At 46.9% G+C, this 25673-nt stretch overlaps 2 protein-coding genes across 7 annotated transcripts; one reads left to right on the top strand and one right to left on the bottom strand.

The window, feature by feature from the left end:
- Nucleotides 1-743: 743 nt before the first annotated feature.
- On the bottom strand, nucleotides 744-21591 carry sclt1 (sodium channel and clathrin linker 1). 5 transcript variants are annotated; one of them, XM_035529909.1, is made up of 22 exons: nucleotides 21557-21591; nucleotides 20649-20695; nucleotides 20469-20533; nucleotides 20165-20214; nucleotides 19892-19964; nucleotides 17130-17185; nucleotides 16227-16356; nucleotides 15110-15232; nucleotides 9625-9690; nucleotides 8966-9036; nucleotides 8556-8646; nucleotides 8262-8353; nucleotides 7992-8169; nucleotides 7613-7711; nucleotides 7266-7337; nucleotides 6816-6890; nucleotides 6260-6405; nucleotides 5505-5697; nucleotides 4686-4882; nucleotides 2192-2270; nucleotides 1911-2006; nucleotides 744-1772 (listed from the first exon to the last, which is right to left on the bottom strand). In XM_035529909.1, the coding sequence occupies exons 2-22, from the start codon at nucleotides 20680-20682 to the stop codon at nucleotides 1710-1712; spliced, it is 2049 nt and encodes a 682-aa protein (XP_035385802.1). In that variant the 5' UTR covers nucleotides 20683-20695; nucleotides 21557-21591; the 3' UTR covers nucleotides 744-1709. The 5 variants fall into 5 exon arrangements, with proteins under 5 accessions (XP_035385802.1, XP_035385804.1, XP_035385803.1 ...); XM_035529911.1 differs by lacking the exon at nucleotides 21557-21591 and adding an exon at nucleotides 20879-20963; XM_035529910.1 differs by lacking the exon at nucleotides 21557-21591 and adding an exon at nucleotides 20794-20869.
- On the top strand, nucleotides 21183-24781 carry c9h4orf33 (chromosome 9 C4orf33 homolog). 2 transcript variants are annotated; one of them, XM_035529915.1, is made up of 7 exons: nucleotides 21183-21258; nucleotides 21929-22004; nucleotides 22291-22471; nucleotides 23126-23186; nucleotides 23310-23361; nucleotides 23470-23669; nucleotides 24358-24781. In XM_035529915.1, the coding sequence occupies exons 3-7, from the start codon at nucleotides 22291-22293 to the stop codon at nucleotides 24455-24457; spliced, it is 594 nt and encodes a 197-aa protein (XP_035385808.1). In that variant the 5' UTR covers nucleotides 21183-21258; nucleotides 21929-22004; the 3' UTR covers nucleotides 24458-24781. The 2 variants fall into 2 exon arrangements, with proteins under 2 accessions (XP_035385808.1, XP_035385807.1); XM_035529914.1 differs by lacking the exon at nucleotides 21183-21258 and adding an exon at nucleotides 21265-21724.
- The last annotated feature ends 892 nt before the right edge of the window (nucleotides 24782-25673 follow it).

The raw sequence follows: 25673 nt of genomic DNA, 5'->3' as shown, positions 1-25673 counted from the left end.
GATGTAACAGATATAAATGAATTGGATCTTTCTGTCCTATGGTGCCTTTATTGTTAACTCAGACAGCATTGACTTACATCCACATCCAGGGATGGGAACACTACAGTGATGGAGCAACTTCAGAATGGGATATCTGCATGAGCATTCTGTCCAATCGGCTCTATCCGTGATTCCCAGATAGACACACTGTAGTACATGGACCCCTGTCAGCTCGACAGGAAATTTGACAATAAAAAAATCTGAAAATTGTGTTCAAAAATTGTATATATATACTTCCTGTATTTTCTGTTTGTATCTTAATGTCATAAGAAATAATTATATGCAGTTATTACCTTGTCATTTGATTTTTCACCACTATATGGAACAGTAAGAATATTCCAATGAGTATTTATTTCTTCTGATTTTGAGTTGTAAACACCTTCTTATTCTTTATTACATCAATAACAATCCAGTTTAACAAAGAGCATCACACTGCATTTTTGCACCTAAACTGTTAAATACCTATGGGTAAGGTCTTGCTCTCACATGATTTTCACCAAAATAATGGAAAAGTAAATAGTCCAAAAGTGTTTAATTCTTTTGATTTTGAGATGAAAAGACCTCCACTTGCTTGAATGCATCAATAACAGTCCAATTGAACAAAGAAAATCACTCCACATTTTTGCCCCTACGCTGCTAAAATACATAAGGGTATAGCCTTACATTCATATATGATTTTTCACCAATATATGGAACAGTAAGAATAGGCCAAAAAGTGTTTATTTCTTCTGGTTATGAGTGAAAACACCTTTGTATGCTTTAATTCATCAATAACAATACAATTTAACAAAGAAAATCACTTTGCATTTTTGCACCTTAACTGTTAAAATACATTTGGGTATAGCCTTGACTTTCTTACACAAACTTCACTACATAAACCCTGACCTTCTTGTTTTCTCATTAAGAAAACAGTTTGGGATATTCTTAAAGTGTTTACTTCTTCCATCAGTGAATCAAAAGCATCATCATATGATTTAATATAGCTATAACATGAGATCTGTTGGTTGCTATGGCAACAATGAAGTTAGGAAACAATACATTTCAATAGTTTAATTTAAACAAAAATAAGTACAGCAATTTTCAATAATGATATTTTTACTTATGAGAACATATAACCTTTTTTTGAAAAAACAATCAAATACCACTGTAATGTTTTTAGTTGCTAACATTCTTTGGTGTTTGCTAAGGCACACGTAAGACACACACTAATAGTCACAGTCAAGTAAACAGAAGCATTTAAGACCCCCTGCTATACAACTTGTTCTTGTAGCAGCAAGTCTGAGGGTGTTTATGTTTTAAGCATAATTTATTATACTGCTTCTGTAAGAGTTTGATTTGATTTGTAAACAGTCAGAAATCTGTCATTTTAATAAATACATTTGTGAAACATGCATTGTGAAGCTCTGTCCTTAGACAGACATTTTAAAAGAAGTTTATATACAACGAACAATTTCTTATGAACCGGTGGTACTATGTTCCAAAAGACCATAATTTGTGTGCATGCGCCCCTGAGGTGACTGACTCATAATGCTTTGTGTATATCCATCAACTGCCACAGCTGTAGTTCTCAAATGGTTTACAGTCCAATAAGCTCACTATTACGGTTCACTTCATGCACACTTCTAAACAACACAAAATATATATTTTTTAAATTCTGATGAATTTCATTGTTATGAAAATGTCTCCAGGTCCAGCAGTGAAGCAGCCTTCCTCCTTTGTGACATAATGCTAAGCTAAAAAAAAACAAACAAACATATGAAGTCAGACAGGACCAGTTCTGAAGGTACAGCATGTGTATGTACCCACAAACGCTGTGCTCTCAACATGTTACAGGTGTACCTGAGGAGAGGCGGTTCAGGTGTTGCGTGTACCTGATGAGAGGCGGTGGAAGCTCTATGCTCAGCCTGATCCAGCCGTCTCTGTAGACGTTTGTTCTTCTCCTGATGTTCTGCTAACTGCTGCTCACACTGCCGACAAATGGCATCAGAACAACATGATAATGTTCACGTTATCAAACATTAATATGACGTGACATAATTCAAACAGCAACATAATGTGGCAACATTAAAACATGAAGGCGGAATGTTTCCTGTTGTTTTTGGTTTTATAACTGGGGTTATACATCATCAGCATCGCTACAGAGGAAAGGCACCTCGAGGACCTTCTCACGGTCCCCCTCCACCTGAAGCTCCAGTTCCTGAGTCCTCTGCTTCTGCTTGTTCAGCTCCAACCTAAAGCAGACACGTGCGCCCGTACACACACACACACACACACTTCAGCCTTTACTTAATATATAGAAGTTCTGCGTCCTCATTTTCCATCTTCTGCATGCTTCTCCTGGTTTGAAAGACAGAGCACATGAAACCCATGTTTTGTGCATCACTCAAGATGCATGTTAACCACTCAACACCCACCCTCTGTAGGGCAAATCTCACCCTCCCCTGCTGTACTTCCATCGCTGTTTTTCTACTGCGGAAGGGAGCTCGCCCACAGAAACGGAAACGAACCACCATGCGTTTCAGGCACTGGCTCCTAATATACGGGCCAGTCCAGCAGGCTGAGGTGTTCCTCCCACTGCTCCACAGTAGAGCACTTCTCCAGCCCTGCTTAGTCAGAGCACAGTAGTGCAGTAATGCCAACATGCTCTGTGGCTGTGCCGTTGCACGTGTTGACAGGTTCCGTCTAATCCTCGAGTGTGCCGTTGCACGTGTTGACAGGTTCCGTCTAACCCTCGAGTGTGCCGTTGCACGTGTTGACAGGTTCCGTCTAATCCTCGAGTGTGCCGTTGCACGTGTTGACAGGTTCCGTCTAATCCTCGAGTGTGCCGTTGCACGTGTTGACAGGTTCCGTCTAATCCTCGAGTGTGCCGTTGCACGTGTTGACAGGTTCCGTCTAATCCTCGAGTGTGCCGTTGCACGTGTTGACAGGTTACGTCTAATCTTTGACTGTGTTGTACATGTTGACAGGTTCCGACTAATTTATGTTTTTGTCCTAAAGTCAAATCATACGACTGTGCCACACAAATGCACAGGTTCACCCAATAGACCAATAGTCCAACAGTTCAATAGTCCAATTTGATATTTGTATAGTTCGTAAACCAGTAGCTGTAAAGGCACTCCATGAATGGGCCTGCCCACACGAGTAAGCACACTATGAGAATAGTGTATTAGCATACTTGACACCCTTATAATAAAACAAAGCCTTTTAATAATAATATAATAAACTAACAAGCAACCTCATTGCCAGAGAAAAGTCTTTTTCCTTTCAGAAACTTGGCAACAACCTGTGACTTGTATGTAAATATGTAGACTGCCCCGTGGCTACAGTAGTCCCTCATAACCCTGATTACAGGGAAGAGGGGGCGTGGCTTAGTTGAGGTTTATCATTGTGGTTTGACAGTCAAAGCACATTAAGTGTTCATTACTGCTCTGTCCCCGTTGGCCGACAGCCCTCGTAAACCCGAACTCACACTTATTACACCTCTTTGTTCTGCTGTAACGGCACCTGGGGATGCCGCCAGCCTCGATGATGCTAGTAACACCCATAGATACCCACAGAGTTCAAGTCCAGTAATAAAGTGTTTTAGCGTGACAGTATGGTGACTTTGCTATTCATGTTCATCTTCTTGATTCACTCTCTACTGGTTTGAACAATGTCTCGGTCTCTGGGATGTCTGGTCGTAAGATAATCGAGTGTACCTTTACCTTCAGTGCTTCACCCCCTTGAAGAAACTTTCTATCAGGAGTTCTTTCAAAAGTTCTGTCGCGGTCCTTCGGTCACTCTTGGTTTGCTCCTTCCCTTCAGTCTTCACCAGCACCTCATCTTCGGACAGAACGGTTTCCTTCTGTAACAACTCTTCCGTGATATGTCTGGATTATCTGATGATCGTCTCCTTATCCCAGCTAGCCTCTCTTGTTCCTGGTTCCACTCCGGACTAAAAGGTAACGACGGGCACTAACAGACATCTTGAGCTCCGCTCTAAGAAAGATTTCCGCTGCTATTTTGCGCAAGTACAGGGATGCCCTAGAAACCGCTCACTCCACCTCCTCCACCGCAGAGGGTTCAGGGACCAGGACTGTTAAACACCTCCTCCCTCCTCCTGTGTCAGCACACTCCGATAAAGCTGAGCAGCGGTGGGCCTTTTCTCCATTGCTCCGTTCCTTCTACGTGACCGTCTCACTCTCAGCTGTTACACGGTGCGGGCTTGTCTCTCACCTGTAGGGTTCTGTGTTCCACGCTGCTCATCTTGACACTCAGTTCTGGCGTTTCTTCCGACGGTGGCACTGGTGGCACTGCCGTGCTCCAGGTTGGATCTTACCAGTACGCATCAGTTTATCCCACTAGGATACACAAATCTTTATCCCACTAGGATACACAAATCTTTATCCCACTAGGATACACAAATCTTTATCCCACTAGGATACACAAATCTTTCATCTCTCCGACCAAGTGTGGCGTACCCCAGGGTTCAGTTCCTGGACCCCCTCTTTTCCTAACCTCACCTCCAGACTGGACTATACGTAACCATGACCTTAACTCTCGTTGCTAAGCGGATGACATTCCGTTATATCCACGATCACCTTCACATTTTCCTCCCAGTACGCTAACTGAACGCGCGCGCGTGCGTGCGTGTGTGTGCGTGAGACCTGAGTGAGGCGATCTTATTCTGGAAGGTGTGTGTGAGCTGTCTGGCTTCGTCTCTGTAGCGTTCGGTGGTTTTCTGCTGGGCGAGGAGGAGGCGTTTCAGACCGGCGCTGGAGGTCCTACTGCTCTCCTCCAGCTCCCTCAGCCTGGCCTCCACAGCCTGCTCCCGCACACACAGGTCCTGCTCCACACGGGACACCTGCACGCACGCGCGCGCGCACGCACACACGCACACACACACACACGCACACACGCACACACAGTAAATATTTACACATAACCCCAAATCAGAAATAGCTGAGACATGTTAAATTAAAATGAAAAATTATTTGTAATTATCTTTGACCTGTATTACCTGCATTTAAAACAATATAACAGCACATTTGATGTTTAACCTCACAAATATATTTGTTTATTTTGAAACCAGATACAGTCGATTGGCCAAATTTTGATTTAGTTTAAACAAAAGCTCCTAGCTGCTGAAATATTAAAGTGAATAAACACATCACTGCTATGGGCAGTGATCTGGCTCACTGGATCACTGATCTGGATCCATGATATGGCTCACTGGAACACTGAATCACTGATCTGGGTCGCTGGATCACTGATCTAGCTCACTGGATCAATAATCTGGCTCGCTGGATCAGTGCGGTTGGAGCCGATTGGGAGGAGTTTTAGGTCAGTGCTGTTGACCTCCAGTGTTAGTAATGTTAGCAGATGTAGTGGAAATGAAACCAGAGAAGTGAAATATGCAGTCCAAACACGTGGACATCACGTCCAGTTAGTGATCATACGGACCAGTACCGCACTGGTGTGTGTACCTGCTCCTTGGCCTGTCTCTGCGCGAGGACACACTCTTTGCGGAGTGTGTCCATGTCCTTCTGGAGCTGCTGGTTGTCCTGCTGCAGGCGGAGTCGCTCTTCACTGACGCTGCTGCTCTCCTCCCGTGCGCGCGCCAGCGCCACCTGCAGGCAGCGCACCTGCTCCTGACATCGCGACAGTTCCTCGCTGAATCTACATGCAAACACACACACTTTCTCCATCTCCTGTCTCTTCATGGTGGAGTGGGTGGTGTTGAGAGTGTGTGTGTTCTTACTCCATCTCCTGTCTCTTCATGGTGGAGTGGGTGGTGTTGAGAGTGTGTGTTCTTACTCCATCTCCTGTCTCTTCATGGTGGAGTGGGTGGTGTTGAGAGTGTGTGTGTGTGTTCTTACTCCATCTCCTGTCTCTTCATGGTGGAGTGGGTGGTGTTGAGAGTGTGTGTGTGTGTTCTTACTCCATCTCCTGTCTCTTCATGGTGGAGTGGGTGGTGTTGAGAGTGTGTGTGTTCTTACTCCATCTCCTGTCTCTTCATGGTGGAGTGGGTGGTGTTGAGAGTGTGTGTTCTTACTCCATCTCCTGTCTCTTCATGGTGGAGTGGGTGGTGTTGAGAGTGTGTGTGTGTGTTCTTACTCCATCTCCTGTCTCTTCATGGTGGAGTGGGTGGTGTTGAGAGTGTGTGTGTGTGTTCTTACTCCATCTCCTGTCTCTTCATGGTGGAGTGGGTGGTGTTGAGAGTGTGTGTGTGTGTTCTTACTCCATCTCCTGTCTCTTCATTGTGGAGTGGGTGGTGTTGAGACTGAGCTCCATCTCCTCTTTCAGTCTCTCTGCGTTTAAGCACCTTTGATGAAGAGCCTCAATTTTCCTCAGCTCTGGCTCCCCATAACGGCCCTCACTGTACAGCTACACACACACACACACAGTTCCTTTTTCGAAAAATTTACATTTACGCCATTTAGCTGACGCTTTTACCCAAAGCAACTTACAATTATGACTGAGTACAACTTGAGCAATTGAGGGTTAAGGGCCTTGCTCAGTGGCGGAGCTTGAACCAGCAACCATCCGATTGCAAGTCAAGTACCTTAACCACTGAGCTACCACTGCCCTGTGGTATCTTAATATAAATCTTAATATAACAGGTGGTTCCAGAGGAGGAACTCTTAATTTTCTAATTTTCAAGCCACAGCCGGGACCTCAACCTAAACCTCCACGGGGGGGTGCCCCTCAGCACTGACAGAGTACTCTCAATGAGCAACACGCACAGCATCTGCAACTAGGCTTTCATCATGTACAAATGTGTCTGCGTGTGTTACCTTCTCCAGTTCTTCTTCAACGGCTTTTCTCTCTCTGTGTGCTCTCTCAATCTGAGTTTCTTTATCTGCACATTCCTGAAAATGCCAAACATAACACTACAATCAATACCTCCACACAACACCTCACAAGACTATAATCAACACACACACACAGATTATGACCAATATGTCCAAACTTTTAGCACAACAGATAAAAGAGAGCAATCTCATTTAACCATTGCCTAATCCACATTAACTAAAACTGCAACTTAATCTCATTCAAACATAATCTCATATTGTTCAAATTCTTGGCTATGAAATCTTTTTTTTCTCCATAAAAAAAATATACAGTCAGTTCTGAACTTTTCTTTGTCAAAATCCAAAATAGACTATGGTGGTCAATTTGTGCGTGTGTATGTGTGTGCATGCATGCGTGTGTGTGTGTGTGTGTGTGAAGAGGGGCATTCTCACCAGCTGTAGAGCAGACAGTTCCTCAGCCAGACGATCAATCTGAGTGTTACACTGCTTACGTACTGCATCCACCTGCCACATGTGCGTACACACAGACAGAACACCACCATTATTACTGTTTTGTTTATACATTAAAAAAGTTATTTAGTTTGTCTAACTTATTATTGTACCGTGATATAAAGTAAGCTCTGTAAAAATTTAGACTAAAAAGTTTTAGGTAAATGTTGAGCGTTTGGTTTATACTGCCCTCTGGTGGCACAGAGGAACACCAACAAGCCGAATGCAATCTCTTCTCATGTCTGAGAGGAAGAAATGTAGAGGGGTAGGGTGCATGCTGGCATACATGCCTCTCTCCTGGTGCGGACGGCTGCCTCCTCCACCAGCTGCTTCATCCCTTCCTTCATCCTCTCCAACTCCTCCACCCGCTGCTTCTCCCGCAGCTGGGCCTGACGGAAGCGCGTGCACACACACACACACACAAAATATTCTATATATTACTACGGTATTATAACAGTCTTTCACACACTCCCACTGTATTGTGTTATTGGGTATTATAACACACCCACACATATCTGTGATATCTGACAGGAAGTACCATGGTGTAATTGCTCAGATGTTCTCACACTGTGTACGCGTAGGACAAACCAGCCTCACTACTGGGGAATGCAGGGACTGTGACGGGAGACCTGGTCTCCCTGCAGGGAGATGTTCATGGGAGTGTCTCACCTGGTCTCTGTGCAGAGACGCCTCCTCTGCCAGCTGCAGGGAGGCACGTACGTGGTTAAAGGCCTCAAACTTCTCCTCCTCCAGGGCGGCGCAGCGGGTCTGCAGGTCGCCCACCTGCCTCTCCCACCTCGCACGGTCCCGTCGCACACACTCCGCCTCCTGAGCCGCTGCCTTCAGCCTGAATGCCCAGGACACAACCAACGCGCATGTCACCTGTGTGTGTGCGCGCGCACGTGTGCATGTGTGTGTGCGCGTGTGTGCAAGACGTGCCTGTTCTCTGACTGATTTAGCACTGCCTGTAACTGCTGAAGTCTGTGATCAGACGCTTGTTCTCTACCATGAGCCTCTGCTGCGTCTTCTTCCTACACACACAATTTATATTTTATACACACACACACACACATATTTATACACACACACACACATTTATACACACACACACACACACACACACATTTATACACACACACACATATTTATACACACACACACACACATATTTATACACACACACACACACATATTTATACACACACACACATTTATACACACACACACACACACCCTCCTCTGCATCTGGTCCTGAATACTCTGCATGAGTCTGGTCATCTCGTCCACCTTAACTGTAGCCACCCGCAGATCCTGCTTGGCTTGCCTGACACACACACACACACACACACACACACACACACACACACACACACACACACACACACACACACGTGTTTTGCTAATGCTCATTAGATTGCTGGGATGATGTTAAAACAGCTATGGTTTGTAAAGTGTTTTTTTTAATTTTTTTTATTTTTATATGATTTATATCATTTATTTGACACTTTTATCCAAAGCAATTTACAATCATGACTAAACACAACTTTGAAAGGCACAAACACCAGCCAGATAAGAGAGAGATACACACTGAGGGCAGAGAGGTCAAAGGTCAGTGGACATGCATGGGCCAGGTGAGGGCGTACCTGAGTTGGCTGCGGAGCTGCTCCAGTTCGCCATTCTGCTCTGCTACCGTCTTCAGGAACTGGTGATTCGTCTGAGTGCGACACAACACACAGGAGCATTTTATGGACATGTTCACTAACACAATGCAGCAGGTGTGAAAAGTAAATGGAAGAGAGAGAGAGGGAGAGAGAGAGAGAGAGAGAGGGAGAGAGGGAGAGAGAGAGAGGGGGGCTCCTCCTTCATTCATTAAACATTTATGTTTAGTGTATCTTTACTTCTGCATGACAGACTGAGATGATACGAACAAAAGCAAGAACAAAACCCCTCAAACAGGTGGTGTTGCTCCCTGTGTGTGTGTGTGTGTGTGTGTGAGTGAGAGAGTGTGCATATGTGTGTGTGTGTGAGTGTGTATGGGTCTCTATGTGTGCGCACGTGTGTGCGGGGGTTTGGGGAGAGAGACAGAGATAGAGAGAGAGAGAGATTGTGTGTGTGTGTGTGTGTGTGTGTGTAAACCTATATGTGTTGCGTGCGTGCAAGTGAGTGGGTTTGGGTGTGTGCGCGTGTGAGAGTGAGTGTGTATCTGTGTAGGTGTGTGTGTCATTCAAATTCCCAGCAATTTTATTTTCTTGGTTCCTCATGAGAAATGCACAGTAAAACCCGATAGAGGGCGTGGCCTTACCGATTCCAGGTTCTGATTGGTTGCCTGGAGTTTCTGGGAAAGCTGCTGGGCCTGTGCCAGCTGATTCTAGAAAAGAAAACCACAGAACCAAAGTCCACAGTATTTGTAAGTATGTGAGCGTGCACGTAGACCTGTACACGTAGACGTTTGGCTGTGTGTGTGCGCGTGTGTGCGCACGTAGACCTGTGCACGTAGACGTTTGGCTGTGTGTGTGCGCGTGTGTGCGCACGTAGACCTGTACACGTTGACGTTTGGCTGGGTGTGTGCGTATGCGCACGTAGACCTGTACACGTTGACGTTTGGCTGTGTGTGTGTGTGTGTGTGTGTGTGCACGTAGACCTGTACGCGTTGACGTTTGGCTGTGTGTGTGTGTGTGTGTGTGCACGTAGACCTGTACGCGTTGACGTTTGGCTGTGTGTGTGTGTGTGTGTGTGTGCACGTAGACCTGTACGCGTTGACGTTTGGCTGTGTGTGTGTGTGTGTGTATGCACGTAGACCTGTACGCGTTGACGTTTGGCTGTGTGTGTGTGTGTGTGTGTATGCACGTAGACCTGTACGCGTTGACGTTTGGCTGTGTGTGTGTGTGTGTGTATGCACGTAGACCTGTACGCGTTGACGTTTGGCTGTGTGTGTGTGTGTGTGTATGCACGTAGACCTGTACGCGTTGACGTTTGGCTGTGTGTGTGTGTGTGTATGCACGTAGACCTGTACGCGTTGACGTTTGGCTGTGTGTGTGTGTGTGTGTATGCACGTAGACCTGTACGCGTTGACGTTTGGCTGTGTGTGTGTGTGTGTGTATGCACGTAGACCTGTACGCGTTGACGTTTGGCTGTGTGTGTGTGTGTGTGTATGCACGTAGACCTGTACGCGTTGACGTTTGGCTGTGTGTGTGTGTGTGTGTATGCACGTAGACCTGTACGCGTTGACGTTTGGCTGTGTGTGTGTGTGTGTGTATGCACGTAGACCTGTACGCGTTGACGTTTGGCTGTGTGTGTGTGTGTGTGTATGCACGTAGACCTGTACGCGTTGACGTTTGGCTGTGTGTGTGTGTGTGTGTATGCACGTAGACCTGTACGCGTTGACGTTTGGCTGTGTGTGTGTGTGTGTGTGTATGCACGTAGACCTGTACGCGTTGACGTTTGGCTGTGTGTGTGTGTGTGTGTGTATGCACGTAGACCTGTACGCGTTGACGTTTGGCTGTGTGTGTGTGTGTGTGTGTATGCACGTAGACCTGTACGCGTTGACGTTTGGCTGTGTGTGTGTGTGTGTGTGTATGCACGTAGACCTGTACGCGTTGACGTTTGGCTGTGTGTGTGTGTGTGTGTATGCACGTAGACCTGTACGCGTTGACGTTTGGCTGTGTGTGTGTGTGTGTGTGTATGCACGTAGACCTGTACGCGTTGACGTTTGGCTGTGTGTGTGTGTGTGTGTATGCACGTAGACCTGTACGCGTTGACGTTTGGCTGTGTGTGTGTGTGTGTGTATGCACGTAGACCTGTACGCGTTGACGTTTGGCTGTGTGTGTGTGTGTGTGTATGCACGTAGACCTGTACGCGTTGACGTTTGGCTGTGTGTGTGTGTGTGTATGCACGTAGACCTGTACGCGTTGACGTTTGGCTGTGTGTGTGTGTGTGTATGCACGTAGACCTGTACGCGTTGACGTTTGGCTGTGTGTGTGTGTGTGTATGCACGTAGACCTGTACGCGTTGACGTTTGGCTGTGTGTGTGTGTGTGTATGCACGTAGACCTGTACGCGTTGACGTTTGGCTGTGTGTGTGTGTGTGTATGCACGTAGACCTGTACGCGTTGACGTTTGGCTGTGTGTGTGTGTGTGTATGCACGTAGACCTGTACATGTTGACGTTTGGCTGTGTGTGTGTGTGTGTGTATGCACGTAGACCTGTACATGTTGACGTTTGGCTGTGTGTGTGTGTGTGTGTATGCACGTAGACCTGTACATGTTGACGTTTGGCTGTGTGTGTGTGTGTATGCACGTAGACCTGTACATGTTGACGTTTGGCTGTGTGTGTGTGTGTGTGTGTGTATGCACGTAGACCTGTACATGTTGACGTTTGGCTGTGTGTGTGTGTGTGTGTGTGTGTATGCACGTAGACCTGTACATGTTGACGTTTGGCTGTGTGTGTGTGTGTGTGTGTGTATGCACGTAGACCTGTACATGTTGACGTTTGGCTGTGTGTGTGTGTGTGTGTGTGTGTGTGTGTGTGTGTATGCACGTAGACCTGTACATGTTGACGTTTGGCTGTGTGTGTGTGTGTATGCACGTAGACCTGTACATGTTGACGTTTGGCTGTGTGTGTGTGTGTATGCACGTAGACCTGTACATGTTGACGTTTGGCTGTGTGTGTGTGTATGCACGTAGACCTGTACATGTTGACGTTTGGCTGTGTGTGTGTGTGTATGCACGTAGACCTGTACATGTTGACGTTTGGCTGTGTGTGTGTATGCACGTAGACCTGTACATGTTGACGTTTGGCTGTGTGTGTGTGTGTATGCACGTAGACCTGTACATGTTGACGTTTGGCTGTGTGTGTGTGTGTATGCACGTAGACCTGTACATGTTGACGTTTGGCTGTGTGTGTGTGTGTATGCACGTAGACCTGTACATGTTGACGTTTGGCTGTGTGTGTGTGTGTATGCACGTAGACCTGTACATGTTGACGTTTGGCTGTGTGTGTGTGTGTATGCACGTAGACCTGTACATGTTGACGTTTGGCTGTGTGTGTGTGTATGCACGTAGACCTGTACATGTTGACGTTTGGCTGTGTGTGTGTGTGTATGCACGTAGACCTGTACATGTTGACGTTTGGCTGTGTGTGTGTGTGTATGCACGTAGACCTGTACATGTTGACGTTTGGCTGTGTGTGTGTGTGTATGCACGTAGACCTGTACATGTTGACGTTTGGCTGTGTGTGTGTGTGTATGCACGTAGACCTGTACATGTTGACGTTTGGCTGTGTGTGTGTGTGTATGCACGTAGACCTGTACATGTTGACGTTTGGCTGTGTGTGTGTGTGTATGCACGTAGACCTGTACATGTTGACGTTTGGCTGTGTGTGTGTGTGTATGCACGTAGACCTGTACATGTTGACGTTTGGCTGTGTGTGTGTGTGTATGCACGTAGACCTGTACATGTTGACGTTTGGCTGTGTGTGTGTGTGTATGCACGTAGACCTGTACATGTTGACGTTTGGCTGTGTGTGTGTGTGTATGCACGTAGACCTGTACATGTTGACGTTTGGCTGTGTGTGTGTGTGTATGCACGTAGACCTGTACATGTTGACGTTTGGCTGTGTGTGTGTGTGTATGCACGTAGACCTGTACATGTTGACGTTTGGCTGTGTGTGTGTGTGTATGCACGTAGACCTGTACATGTTGACGTTTGGCTGTGTGTGTGTGTGTATGCACGTAGACCTGTACATGTTGACGTTTGGCTGTGTGTGTGTGTGTGTATGCACGTAGACCTGTACATGTTGACGTTTGGCTGTGTGTGTGTGTGTATGCACGTAGACCTGTACATGTTGACGTTTGGCTGTGTGTGTGTGTGTGTGTGTGTATGCACGTAGACCTGTACATGTTGACATTTGGCTGTGTGTGTGTGTGTGTGTATGCACGTAGACCTGTACATGTTGACGTTTGGCTGTGTGTGTGTGTGTGCACGTAGACCTGTACGTTGACGTTTGGCTGTGTGTGTGTGTGTGTGTGTGCACGTAGACCTGTACATGTTGACGTTTGGCTGTGTGTGTGTGTGTGTGCACGTAGACCTGTACATGTTGACGTTTGGCTGTGTGTGTGTGTGTGCACGTAGACCTGTACGTTGACGTTTGGCTGTGTGTGTGTGTGTGTGTGTGCACGTAGACCTGTACATGTTGACGTTTGGCTGTGTGTGTGTGTGTGTGCACGTAGACCTGTACATGTTGACATTTGGCTGTGTGTGTGTGTGTGTGTATGCACGTAGACCTGTACATGTTGACATTTGGCTGTGTGTGTGTGTGTGTGTATGCACGTAGACCTGTACATGTTGACGTTTGGCTGTGTGTGTGTGTGTGTGTGTGTGTATGCACGTAGACCTGTACATGTTGACGTTTGGCTGTGTGTGTGTGTGTATGCACGTAGACCTGTACATGTTGACGTTTGGCTGTGTGTGTGTGTGTATGCACGTAGACCTGTACATGTTGACGTTTGGCTGTGTGTGTGTGTGTATGCACGTAGACCTGTACATGTTGACGTTTGGCTGTGTGTGTGTGTATGCACGTAGACCTGTACATGTTGACGTTTGGCTGTGTGTGTGTGTATGAACGTAGACCTGTACATGTTGACGTTTGGCTGTGTGTGTGTGTGTGTGTGTATGCACGTAGACCTGTACATGTTGACGTTTGGCTGTGTGTGTGTGTGTGTGTGTGTGTGTGTGTGTATGCACGTAGACCTGTACATGTTGACGTTTGGCTGTGTGTGTGTGTGTGTGTGTGTGTGTGTGTATGCACGTAGACCTCTACATGTTGACGTTTGGCTGTGTGTGTGTGTGTATGCACGTAGACCTGTACATGTTGACGTTTGGCTGTGTGTGTGTGTGTATGCACGTAGACCTGTACATGTTGACGTTTGGCTGTGTGTGTGTGTGTGTGTGTGTGTGTGTATGCACGTAGACCTGTACATGTTGACGTTTGGCTGTGTGTGTGTGTGTGTGTGTGTGTATGCACGTAGACCTGTACATGTTGACGTTTGGCTGTGTGTGTGTGTGTATGCACGTAGACCTGTACATGTTGAAGTTTGGCTGTGTGTGTGTGTGTGTATGCACGTAGACCTGTACATGTTGACGTTTGGCTGTGTGTGTGTGTGTGTGTATGCACGTAGACCTGTACATGTTGACGTTTGGCTGTGTGTGTGTGTGTGTGTATGCACGTAGACCTGTACATGTTGACGTTTGGCTGTGTGTGTGTGTGTGTGTATGCACGTAGACCTGTACATGTTGACGTTTGGCTGTGTGTGTGTGTGTGTGTGTGTGTGTGTATGCACGTAGACCTGTACATGTTGACGTTTGGCTGTGTGTGTGTGTGTGTATGCACGTAGACCTGTACATGTTGACGTTTGGCTGTGTGTGTGTATGCACGTAGACCTGTACATGTTGACGTTTGGCTGTGTGTGTGTATGCACGTAGACCTGTACATGTTGACGTTTGGCTGTGTGTGTGTGTGTATATGCACGTAGACCTGTACACGTTGACGTTTGGCTGTGTGTGTGTGTGTGTGTGTATATGCACGTAGACCTGTACACGTTGACGTTTGGCTGTGTGTGTGTGTGTGTGTGCGTGTGTGTGTGTGTGTGTGTGTATGCACGTAGACCTGTACATGTTGACGTTTGGCTGGGAGTGTGTACCTGTATGTTTTGCTTTTTTGGCTAGAATTGTGATTGTATGTATGTGAGTGTTTTTGTGTGAGTGTGAGACGTGTGTGTATATGTGTGTAAACCTGTACGTGTTGCCATTCAGCCGTGTGTAGCTGACTGTCTCTCACAGTACTCTGGTAAAGTTTCTGCAATCGGTCGAGTTCCTGTGTAGAAACCTGCCAAACCTGCAGGGCCTTCTCCTTCTCCTGGAGAGAGAGAGAGAGAGAGAGAGAGAGAGAGCGAGAGAGAGAGCGAAAGAGAGAGACAGACACAGAGTATGAGTGACAGGTAGGCAAGAGTACGAGACTAATAAAACCTCCCTGAAATATATATAACACGTATATATTATACATTACATTGTGAATAAAAAGCAGCACATACAACTTATAATAAAATTGCATTCATATGAGTGAGGCACAGATCACACACACACAAAACACCAAAGCACAGGAACAGAAGGTTGACAAATTAATATCTCATTAACCTCAGGTGTCAAGTGTTACAATCTAATCTGTCATGCTCTCTGTCTCTCTCTCTCTCTCTCTCTCTCTCTCTCTCTCTCTCACACACACACACTCACTCACTCACTCTTCTGTTGATGACTGACATACTAATGTGCCATCAGTTTCATATGTCAAGTGTTTCATTCCAATCAGCAGAAACAGGTAGAGAGTCCTTCAGTCTGATTTTAGCAACTCCACTGGTGCCCTCCGGTACACACAGCAAAGAGAAAACAGCGCACACACAAAATGTGTATATATTATAAGAAATATATTATACATACATACACACACACACACACACACACACACACACACACACACACACACACACACACACACACACACATAAATAAATACAAATATAAAACACACACGGTCCAAACAGCAGACATGTAGTAAAGGCAGCTGAGCAGAGATTAGAAGAATAAGAAGGAACTGGATTATACACTCTCCACCACAGGCCATCCATCAGGCCCCAGTCCACCTGTTACAGGTGTAGAATAAGGAGCAGGCTCCAGTCCACCTGTTACAGGTGTAGAATAAGGAGCAGGCTCCAGTCCACCTGTTACAGGTGTAGAACAGGAAGGTATGTAAAGCATACAGCAGAAGGAAAACGAAGCCTTTACCAGATCTGAGCAAAAAAGGGAGACGCATTATATTTGGGGAGGGATATGATGTTCTCGATCAGTGTAATTACCTCAACAGCACATTTCACCTGCTCTTCCAGGTTGCTAATGGTAACCACATCCGTGGCAACATCCCCTTCCACTCCCACAGATAGAGACTCCAGTTCCCTCTCTACGGAGATGCGCTTTTCCGTATGCAGGCTGCAAACACATGTGTACACATGTACAACAAATTTAGCTGTGTACAAAACAACAAATGGGTAAATACCCCCCACCAAGTCTTTGTGCAGAGAAAAAAAACAAAACATACATGTGCATACATGCATGGCTTGCACACACACACACACACACACACACACACACACACACACACACACACACAGACAGACAGACAGACAGACCTGTTCCTCCATGTTACACTATGTGATATACACTTGCATGTACACAAAAAGGTGAACATCCAAGGACTTCCTCCCAGCTGGATTAGTGTTAAAGCCACTTAGGCTCACAGTGTTAAATTTAAAGATTCCGTTACCACCTTTAGCATTTAGCATGCTAGTCCCAGTCATATAAACCAGAATATCCAGCTAAGAGGAAAGAGTCCAGTATTCCTCTAAACTCCGAAAATAGACTGTTGCACAGAACAGAGCCTAGGTCAGTCCAGAACAGAGCTTAGGTCAGTCCAGAACAGAGCTTAGGTCAGAACCCAGTACAGAATCTAGCTCAGAGTGCATTACAGAGTCCAGAACAGATAAACTGAAGGTAAACAGGAAGTGTCTGTAAAACCCACCAGCACCTGCTGCCACTGAGCATTTGGGTTTTTTTGGTCTGACTCTCTCTGGACCTGACTCTCTCTGGACCTGACTCTCTCTGGACCTGACTCTCTCTGGACCTGACTCTCTCTGGACCTGACTGGGTGTGTTATGCAGAAGTGTGCAGAGAAAAATCACAACGAGGATTCATTCATCCCTTACCGCTCGTTCTCTCGGATCACCTGCTCCAGGCTGGCCTTGACATCCACCATCTGCCTCTGTCTCGAAGTGCATGCACGCACACGCACACACACACACACACACACACACACACACACACACACACACACAGGCTGCTGACTCACTCTGTGGGAATGACTACACATCAGGTTGGTTCTTGCGGGACAGCTGGTTATCAACATTCATTTTGGAAACACATTTATATTCATTGGCATTAAGGTGGAGTATTATGAGATTTGAAACACTGCTGTTCTTATATACATACTAAAAGCAAACAACCCTCCCCCCCAAACAAACGTCACTCATCTACTAACCGCTCAACATATTCAAAAATCTAAGAGTTTTTTAAATCTTTAGATTTTTTTTAATGTTTATTTCTTTGGCAATGGGTTTTCTGTGAAAACCTTCCCAGCTAATTTAAGTCCAAAGTATGAGAAGACGGAGGAACACAAACAGGGAAACGCTTTGATCTTCCAAGGCTGTGTTTTTAAAACCAGTTTAACAACCAAATAAATAGTGTTCCCATTACTGTTGTAACAGGCCCCATAATGGGGTGGTTTCTCAGACCAGTCTAACCCTGGCCATAAAAGTGGACGCTGTCATCCTTCATCTATCTGCTCTCCTGCCGTGAACACACTACTGGAGAAATGAAAAGGTTTTTGTTCAGGTGCAGGGTTCATAGCCGTGGACCCTCAGGGACCCTCGGGGACCTGGAAACGTCCCTCCCCGTTCATGGCACACGGCATGCTGTACGTCCTCAAAACACGTGTCCATCTGATGAACACCCAGCGTCCCGTCTCTTCATACGTACTTCACAAACATCTGCACACCAGCATGGAAAAACCCAGTATGGCAAAACCAGTATGCCTAGCAATGCAAAACGGTGCTGCTATGTACACGACTGTCCGTGGTAGGGCCCAGGCGTCCTGTATCAGACTGTCCTGTATCAGACTGTCCCTGGGAGAGCCCAGGCGTCCTGTATCACACTGTCCTGTATTAGACTGTCCCTGGTAGAGCCCAGGTGTCCTGTATCAGACTGTCCCTGGTAGAGCCAAGGCATCCTGTATCAGACTGTCCTGTATTAGACTGTCCCTGGTAGAGCCCAAGCATCCTGTATCAGACTGTCCTGTATTAGACTGTCCCTGGTAGAGCCCAAGCATCCTGTATCAGACTATCAGACTGTCCATGGTAGAGCCAAGGCGTCCTGTATCAGACTGTCCCTGGTAGAGCCCAGGTGCCCCATGTCAGACTGTCCCGTATCAGACTGTCTCTGGTAGAGCCAAGGCGTCCTGTATCAGACTGTCCCTGGTAGAGCCAAGGCGTCCTGTATCAGACTGTCCTGTATCAGACTGTCCCTGGTAGAGCCAAGGCGTCCTGTATCAGACTGTCCCTGGTAGAGCCAAGGCGTCCTGTATCAGACTGTCCCTGGTAGAGCCAAGGCGTCCTGTATCAGACTGTCCCTGGTAGAGCCAAGGCGTCCTGTATCAGACTGTCCCTGGTAGAGCCAAGGCGTCCTGTATCAGACTGTCCCTGGTAGAGCCAAGGCGTCCTGTATCAGACTGTCCTGTATCAGACTGTCCCTGGTAGAGCCAAGGCGTCCTGTATCAGACTGTCCTGTATCAGACTGTCCCTGGGAGAGCCCAGGCGTCCTGTATCACACTGTCCTGTATTAGACTGTCCCTGGTAGAGCCCAGGTGTCCTGTATCAGACTGTCCCTGGTAGAGCCAAGGCGTCCTGTATCAGACTGTCCTGTATTAGACTGTCCCTGGTAGAGCCCAAGCATCCTGTATCAGACTGTCCTGTATTAGACTGTCCCTGGTAGAGCCCAAGCATCCTGTATCAGACTATCAGACTGTCCCTGGTAGAGCCAAGGCGTCCTGTATCAGACTGTCCTGTATCAGACTGTCCCTGGTAGAGCCAAGGCGTCCTGTATCAGACTGTCCCTGGTAGAGCCAAGGCGTCCTGTATCAGACTGTCCTGTATCAGACTGTCCCTGGTAGAGCCAAGGCGTCCTGTATCAGACTGTCCCTGGTAGAGCCAAGGCGTCCTGTATCAGACTGTCCCTGGTAGAGCCAAGGCGTCCTGTATCAGACTGTCCCTGGTAGAGCCAAGGCGTCCTGTATCAGACTGTCCCTGGTAGAGCCAAGGCGTCCTGTATCAGACTGTCCCTGGTAGAGCCAAGGCGTCCTGTATCAGACTGTCCCTGGTAGAGCCAAGGCGTCCTGTATCAGACTGTCCCTGGTAGAGCCAAGGCGTCCTGTATCAGACTGTCCTGTATCAGACTGTCCCTGGTAGAGCCAAGGCGTCCTGTATCAGACTGTCCTGTATCAGACTGTCCCTGGTAGAGCCAAGGCGTCCTGTATCAGACTGTCCTGTATCAGACTGTCCCTGGTAGAGCCAAGGCGTCCTGTATCAGACTGTCCTGTATCAGACTGTCCCTGGTAGAGCCAAGGCGTCCTGTATCAGACTGTCCCTGGTAGAGCCAAGGCGTCCTGTATCAGACTGTCCTGTATCAGACTGTCCCTGGTAGAGCCAAGGCGTCCTGTATCAGACTGTCTTGTATCAGACTGTCCCTGGTAGAGCCAAGGCATCCTGTATCAGACTGTCCCTGGTAGAGCCAAGGCATCCTGTATCAGACTGTCCCTGGTAGAGCCAAGGCATCCTGTATCAGACTGTCCTGTATTAGACAGTCCCTGGTAGAGCCCAGGTGCCCCATGTCAAGACTGTCCCATATCAGACTGTACCTTATAGAGTTTCAGCTGATCTTCCATCTGCTTCATCTGTCTGTCATACTCCGCTATCAGAGGAGGCATGAGGCTAAAACACACAGACAAACACAAACAACACACTTCAGTTCATAGAGACCAGGCTGGCAGTGTACAAAACCATCATGAGGCTAAAACACACACACACACATATCAGGCTGGCGGTGCACAGAACCATTATGAGCGGTCTGTAAGTCTGTAAGAATGGCCTTCCGTTCGCTCAGTCTTAAGAGATTGTGTGTACAAACTCACCTTTTGTCTGTCAGCCAGGGTCCTGCAGAATCAGAGCCCATGTATTCAGTCTAAACACAATAACGAGAGAAATTGGCACTCACAAAATTGTACGGAGAAACGCAGCAATACAAGAGCGCCACCACAGAGAAAAGTGTACTCTAACACAGAGGTACTGTGCAAACTCTTACAATCCTCACATGCTTGTGCCACAAGATCCCTGATTTCACACCCATCTTATACATAATCCAAACATAACCTCTTCTTTAAATCAATTAGATAGTTACAGTTCTCACTGAACCAACGTGACCTTGGCCAGAAGTACCTGCTTAAACCAGGCAGCGGAAGAAGCATCCTGACAACTACCAAGTGCTGAATTCAACCGGTTCACTAAAAAAAAACCACAAAAAAACCACAGCCTTTTCCATGTACATATTAAACAGACATTTAAACAGAAGTGCTCCAACGCAAGGTTAGTACCGACGTAAAACAAGCACCTTCTTACCTTGATCTCGGAGGAACTCGGTCTCTGAAGCCATTTTGGGATTTGATCTATAAAAGGAGGAATCTAGTTAGTTAGTTAAATAACAAATTATTTCCCTCGTTTTATACATTTTGTTAAATGCACAAATGCTTGTGAGTTAACGCACAGCGGGGCCAAAGTCTGAATGCACTGCCAAGAAATGTAAAGACGTAAAAAAAAAAAATCGTTTACGTCATGATTTAATACACCACCTTACACAGCCGACAGTTATCACTCTAGAGTACACAAAACTACTTTTCGTTCCTTGAGAAATCCGAGCATAACACCGCACACCCAGACGCCTCGTCTACGCCGCGTCTGCGCTTCCATTGTTGTGACGCCACAAACTGAATTCCCAGCGCGTGGCGTTCGCGCGTGACAGCATTTGACGTCATTAACTGTCGCGATTCGGTCGCTCACGCGTTTCAACTTCCCAGCAGAACCGCGGGAAGCACGTGACCGCCGCGTGGGTCACGGGACTCACGCGGACGGAGGTGCGTCTTTATTTCGCTTCGTCTTAGCTAGCACGGTTGTGAAGAACCCATCCTCGCTGGGTTAACTCTAGGAGCCAGATTACAATGTCGGACCGACGGTGCGTAATGCAAAATAAGACAAAAAAAGAAAAGAAAAATAAACCACGGGGATAAAGCTTAAGAGACGGACACGGAGAGCAGCTGGGTCCGCCTCGGCGGTTACCAGGCGAGGCTCAGAGGAGCTAATCTGGCTAGCAGCTAACTGCAGCACTGATTTAGCCGGAGAGCAGCTGCGTTTAGGATTACGGCCTCGCTTTACGCCATAACACTGCCATGACATGTTCACTGCCATGTTAAGACGCTGAGCGCGTCCACGTTCAGGGACGCGCTTATGACGGCCAAGTGCAGCGGCTCTACCTTTCGAATCCTTGCGCCTCCTGTTTCGACGGCGAACCCCACAGCCAATCAGGTTGCGCTTTCGGCCACGCCGCGCGTCTGGCTAAAAGAGCCCCCCCGACAACTTTCAAATCTGTGTTGGTTCCGCGTTGGTTTAAGTTTATTTCGTACCAGTTTTGCGATTTGCAGGTACGTTATGTGCTATAACAGTATTTGCAAATAAACGAACACAAAACATGTTTTCACTTTCTACAGACGGCGTTTATTGACTTAATAATATTTCTGTCTGCACCAAGACGTGGTTTACACAATCCAGGAAGTGTTTGCCATTGAATGAATCATGTTATCGTTATCACGTTGAGTCGTGCGTTCTCGTTATGATATCGTTATCAGCTGTAGTCTATAACTGTTGACGGGCAGGATCTGCTCAGATTCGTCCTGACCTGAGGACATCGCACCTGCTGCGCAGGTAAGCGTGAAAAAGCTGCAGCAGATACGCATCCTGTTTACCAACTCCGACTTTCCTCTTCAAACCTCTCGCTTTCTTGTTTACTAGGCTTTCAGGGATTGAAATGTTACATCCTGGCACGGATGCCATCACTCTCTGCAGCATTTAAACTAAATCAGCTTTTGATTTTCAAACAAATTTTGGCCGAGACGTTCTAAATATTTATTAACGTAGCAAACCATGGATTTTGAAGACGTGAAAGTACTTATACTTCCACACATAATGAGGACATTTGTTCCCTCTTCAGATGGAGTTCAGCATTGAACAGACGTGGGACAGTCTCCCTGTGGGTCATGAACCGGTGAAGATCTGCTTCTCCCCCGGTGAAGGCGGTCTAAACATGGTAGTGGACGCTCCTTTTTTCGGCGACCCGGCCGCACCTCCCGGCCCGCCTGGCCAGCCGTTCCCGGGGCTCTGGGACTACGAGGGTAGGGCCTTGGTTAGCGCCAAGCTGTTTTGTGTGAGATTTGATCAAAAGTACAAAGATCATCGCAACACGTTGATGGGAATAACAGCCTCAACACTTCCTCTTGTGGTTAAAATGATCATAACATTGTATTGCTTTGGGGAAGAGAGGGAAAATGACACAAAGGAGGATTTCTCTGGTTAGGCAGATAAGTTCAAAATTGAGGACTGTCCAAAAGGAATGTCCCTCAACTCTTCTCCTATTGGACGGTCTTGACTTTGGGCTTAAGTTACCTGGCCGAACTGAGACACGCTGATTTGTGGAATCCTGGATTGTCTTCTGTCTGGAAGAGTAATCCAGTGTGTGCAAACACAGGCCTCAGAGCCTCTCAGACAGCACCAGGCTGCACCAGACATCCAGCGTTAGTCAGTCAGTCAGTCATTGGTTCAAGTATGGTGGTGCAGGTATGTTCGGGTATGGGTGGCTCAGGTATGGCTTGAGAGCTGCAGTAGAGAAAACTTACGGACTGTCTGGGGCTTTCCCTGGAGTGACTCGACTTTCAGTCGGTGTCTAATCTTTGAACAGCACAAGCTGAACACCAAAGTAAACGGACCTTCAACAATAAGTCTGTGACTGATCTGAGAACAGCATGTGAATATTGTGTTGGTGTTTGCAGTGGCCGAGTCCTTCTTCCTGAACAGCACAGATGAGAAGTATCTGGAGGTGGAATTGTGTCCGTGAGTGCCACTATTTCCCACTTATCGACCTTTGACCTCTCTCCCCTCCTCTCACCCATCAACTCTCTCACCTCCCTCCCCCCTTGTTCTGTTCTGTTACTGAACGCGGCTGTAACTTTACAGACACGGACAGCATCTGGTTCTTCTGCTGAATGGGAAACATAATGTGCTTATGGTGAGAGAACAATGTGTGTGCGTATAAATTTTTTTTTTTTTACCCAAACTCTGAAACAGGAAGGAATAATGCGGCTTCGCTCTCACCAGGCTATCCTCTTTCTTCCAGCAACAACTCCCTCTGTCGTTCAGTGTGGCAGTAAGCGGAGTCAGGTGGCACGGGCAGGCCCTCCTGCCCTGGAGGTATTTCCCCCCCGGCATTGATAAGATGAACTCCTATGCCATCCATGGCTCGGGGGCAGGAAGGCGCTACGAGGCGCTCTACCCGGTTCCCCGAGAGGACCTGCACGAGGGACAGAGCCCAGACTTGTGAGGCCTTTTGCTTTCAGACGCCTGCCTTTGATGGGAGCGGTTCTGTGTGTGTGGTGTGTCCCCCGGTGAGGGAGTGTCATTAACTGGGTCACGTTGTAACGTGGGGAGAAGAGACTTGCAGGGTTCCGTGCTTTCACGGCACGCAGTCGGCTCGGGGAGAAATCGCACCGTAACTCTCTGTGGTTAAGTTCTTAAATACTTATTCCAGTTTTACTGGTATTCAGTTCTTGACATGATTCATTTCCATCAGCTATACGACGACACAATATTCTTTTTCTTTGTTTAAGAAAAAGAAAAGGTATGCGAGTCGTGGTATTGTGGGTTTAAAGATCTGACCCATCTCCTGTAGGCATCTGAGCAAGTCTACTCTGTCTGCCCTGATAACCCTTATGACTGTAGTTCCAAAGTATGTCTGTTGAGTCTAAAAATTGCTTAGTACTCTACTGTGATATAGCAATGTTTTTTTTAATAACACAATTTGACACTTTTTAATAATACCCTATTGGAATATGGAATTATACAATTTTAATATTGTGACAGAATGAACAGGGAAAAAAAGCTGTCCATGTAAAAGTGCTTATGGAAAAATAATAACCTTTTTCCATCTCCAATCCCATCATGCGAGCGTTATAGTAAACAAACATTAAAGTCACTTGAGTTTATTTTATTTTTTTTTCCATTTCAGTCACCGCCTGGAGTACTTCCAACCCTTCAGCCTGCAAAGCATTATGGGAGAGAGCTGGGTCCAGCCCGAGTCTGATCTGTGGGACACAGCAAGCAGATGAACGGCTGATCTCAGACCTGTAAACGCAGACGGGACGCCGCTCACCTGCATCCAGAACGCCTGTTGTAAACTGCTCCTGAACAAAGTGCTTTGCAGTCTTCTCAAAGTTAATGGCGATTATTACCTTTAATGTGGCTCTAATGGCAGTTAGATGGAGTTGGCCATTAGACATGGGCTCCATCAATAATCCAGCTGTAATCTCAGTTATGTGGATGGTGTTTCTACGTTAATGATGGCAATAAAATGAACCATCGAGAATTACAGAGCAGGAATAAACAAGGCTCAGGAATGTCTAAGTAATAAACCAACACAATTTATGGCCTAATTGAGTTTTCTCTCTCTCTCTCTCTCTACTAAAGCAGATTAGCAACAGTTTACTTAATTTATTCTAAACAGAAAGGTCTGAATTAGCAGGTTAAAGACATAAAGAGCTCTTGCTACCGCTCTTCTCGCGGTTGCTTCTGCACTATAAATGCATGAATAAGCGCTGAGCTCGCGGGGTTACGCACATTTGGCGCATGCTGGTGGCCTTTTTTGTTTCCTCGACTACGACACTTCAAGGAACTTATATTGCACTTAATTTCTCGCCTCCTCCGGATCTTCGGACGCTCATCTCCTCCCTTGGTCTTCCTCGATGTCTCTGACACGTCCATCGACTCGCTCCGCTCCGCCGCTCGTTATGGCGCGCGCTAATCCGTTATTGAGCTCTATCCGGCTTAATTGGCGAGAGCGCTCTTTGAAATCTGCGAGTGATCACACCCTTAGCACTCCCTCGGCTAGACCCTCAAGATCACAGAGTGAGAGAAAAGCAAATAACACCCGTAGAAAGGTCTCTGGAGAAATGCTGCAGGGCGGAACTGGAGAGAGGCGCGGCACGTCACTTAAAGATCTATAAAAAGATCTCCAAAACGTTTCTTTCTTTTTTTCACGTCGGTTAATACTTTTAGACCGGCGCTGAGATAAAAACCATTCAAAAGCTCCCAGGACGAGAGCGCGGACCTTGACAACTACAGACGGCACACAGGAGCCGCGTGCGCTTAACTGCTCTCAACAAACCGAGACAAAATCAAATCCAACAGGCGCGAACCTACCGATTCTAAACGAGCGCGCGGTTAATAAGGCTGAACACCGGTTTATAATTACCCCTCACCGTCCGCTAAACGAATATTAACAACGACTAATGGGCGCTGCGCGGCCACGGCGCCGTCTCACCCGTG

The sequence above is a fragment of the Electrophorus electricus genome, chromosome 9 (assembly GCF_013358815.1).
Source record: "Electrophorus electricus isolate fEleEle1 chromosome 9, fEleEle1.pri, whole genome shotgun sequence".
Taxonomy (NCBI): domain Eukaryota; kingdom Metazoa; phylum Chordata; class Actinopteri; order Gymnotiformes; family Gymnotidae; genus Electrophorus; species Electrophorus electricus.
This window is presented reverse-complemented; position numbering and strand designations above follow the sequence as displayed.

What these genes read in the sequence shown, in the direction of transcription:
- sclt1 (XM_035529909.1), bottom strand. Translation starts at nt 20,682, where the DNA reads ATGGCTTCAGAGACCGAGTTCCTCCGAGATCAAG. An exon ending in CGAGTTCCTCCGAGATCAAG is followed by an intron (nt 20,534 to 20,648) that starts GTAAGAAGGTGC and finishes GTTTTTTTTTAG; the next exon opens with TGAACCGGTTGAATTCAGCA. An exon ending in AGGTGAAATGTGCTGTTGAG is followed by an intron (nt 15,233 to 16,226) that starts GTAATTACACTG and finishes CTCTCTCTCCAG; the next exon opens with GAGAAGGAGAAGGCCCTGCA.
- c9h4orf33 (XM_035529915.1), top strand. Translation starts at nt 22,291, where the DNA reads ATGGAGTTCAGCATTGAACAGACGTGGGACAGTCTCCCTGTGGGTCAT. An exon ending in CTGGAGGTGGAATTGTGTCC is followed by an intron (nt 23,187 to 23,309) that starts GTGAGTGCCACT and finishes GTAACTTTACAG; the next exon opens with ACACGGACAGCATCTGGTTC. An exon ending in GAGGGACAGAGCCCAGACTT is followed by an intron (nt 23,670 to 24,357) that starts GTGAGGCCTTTT and finishes TTTCCATTTCAG; the next exon opens with TCACCGCCTGGAGTACTTCC.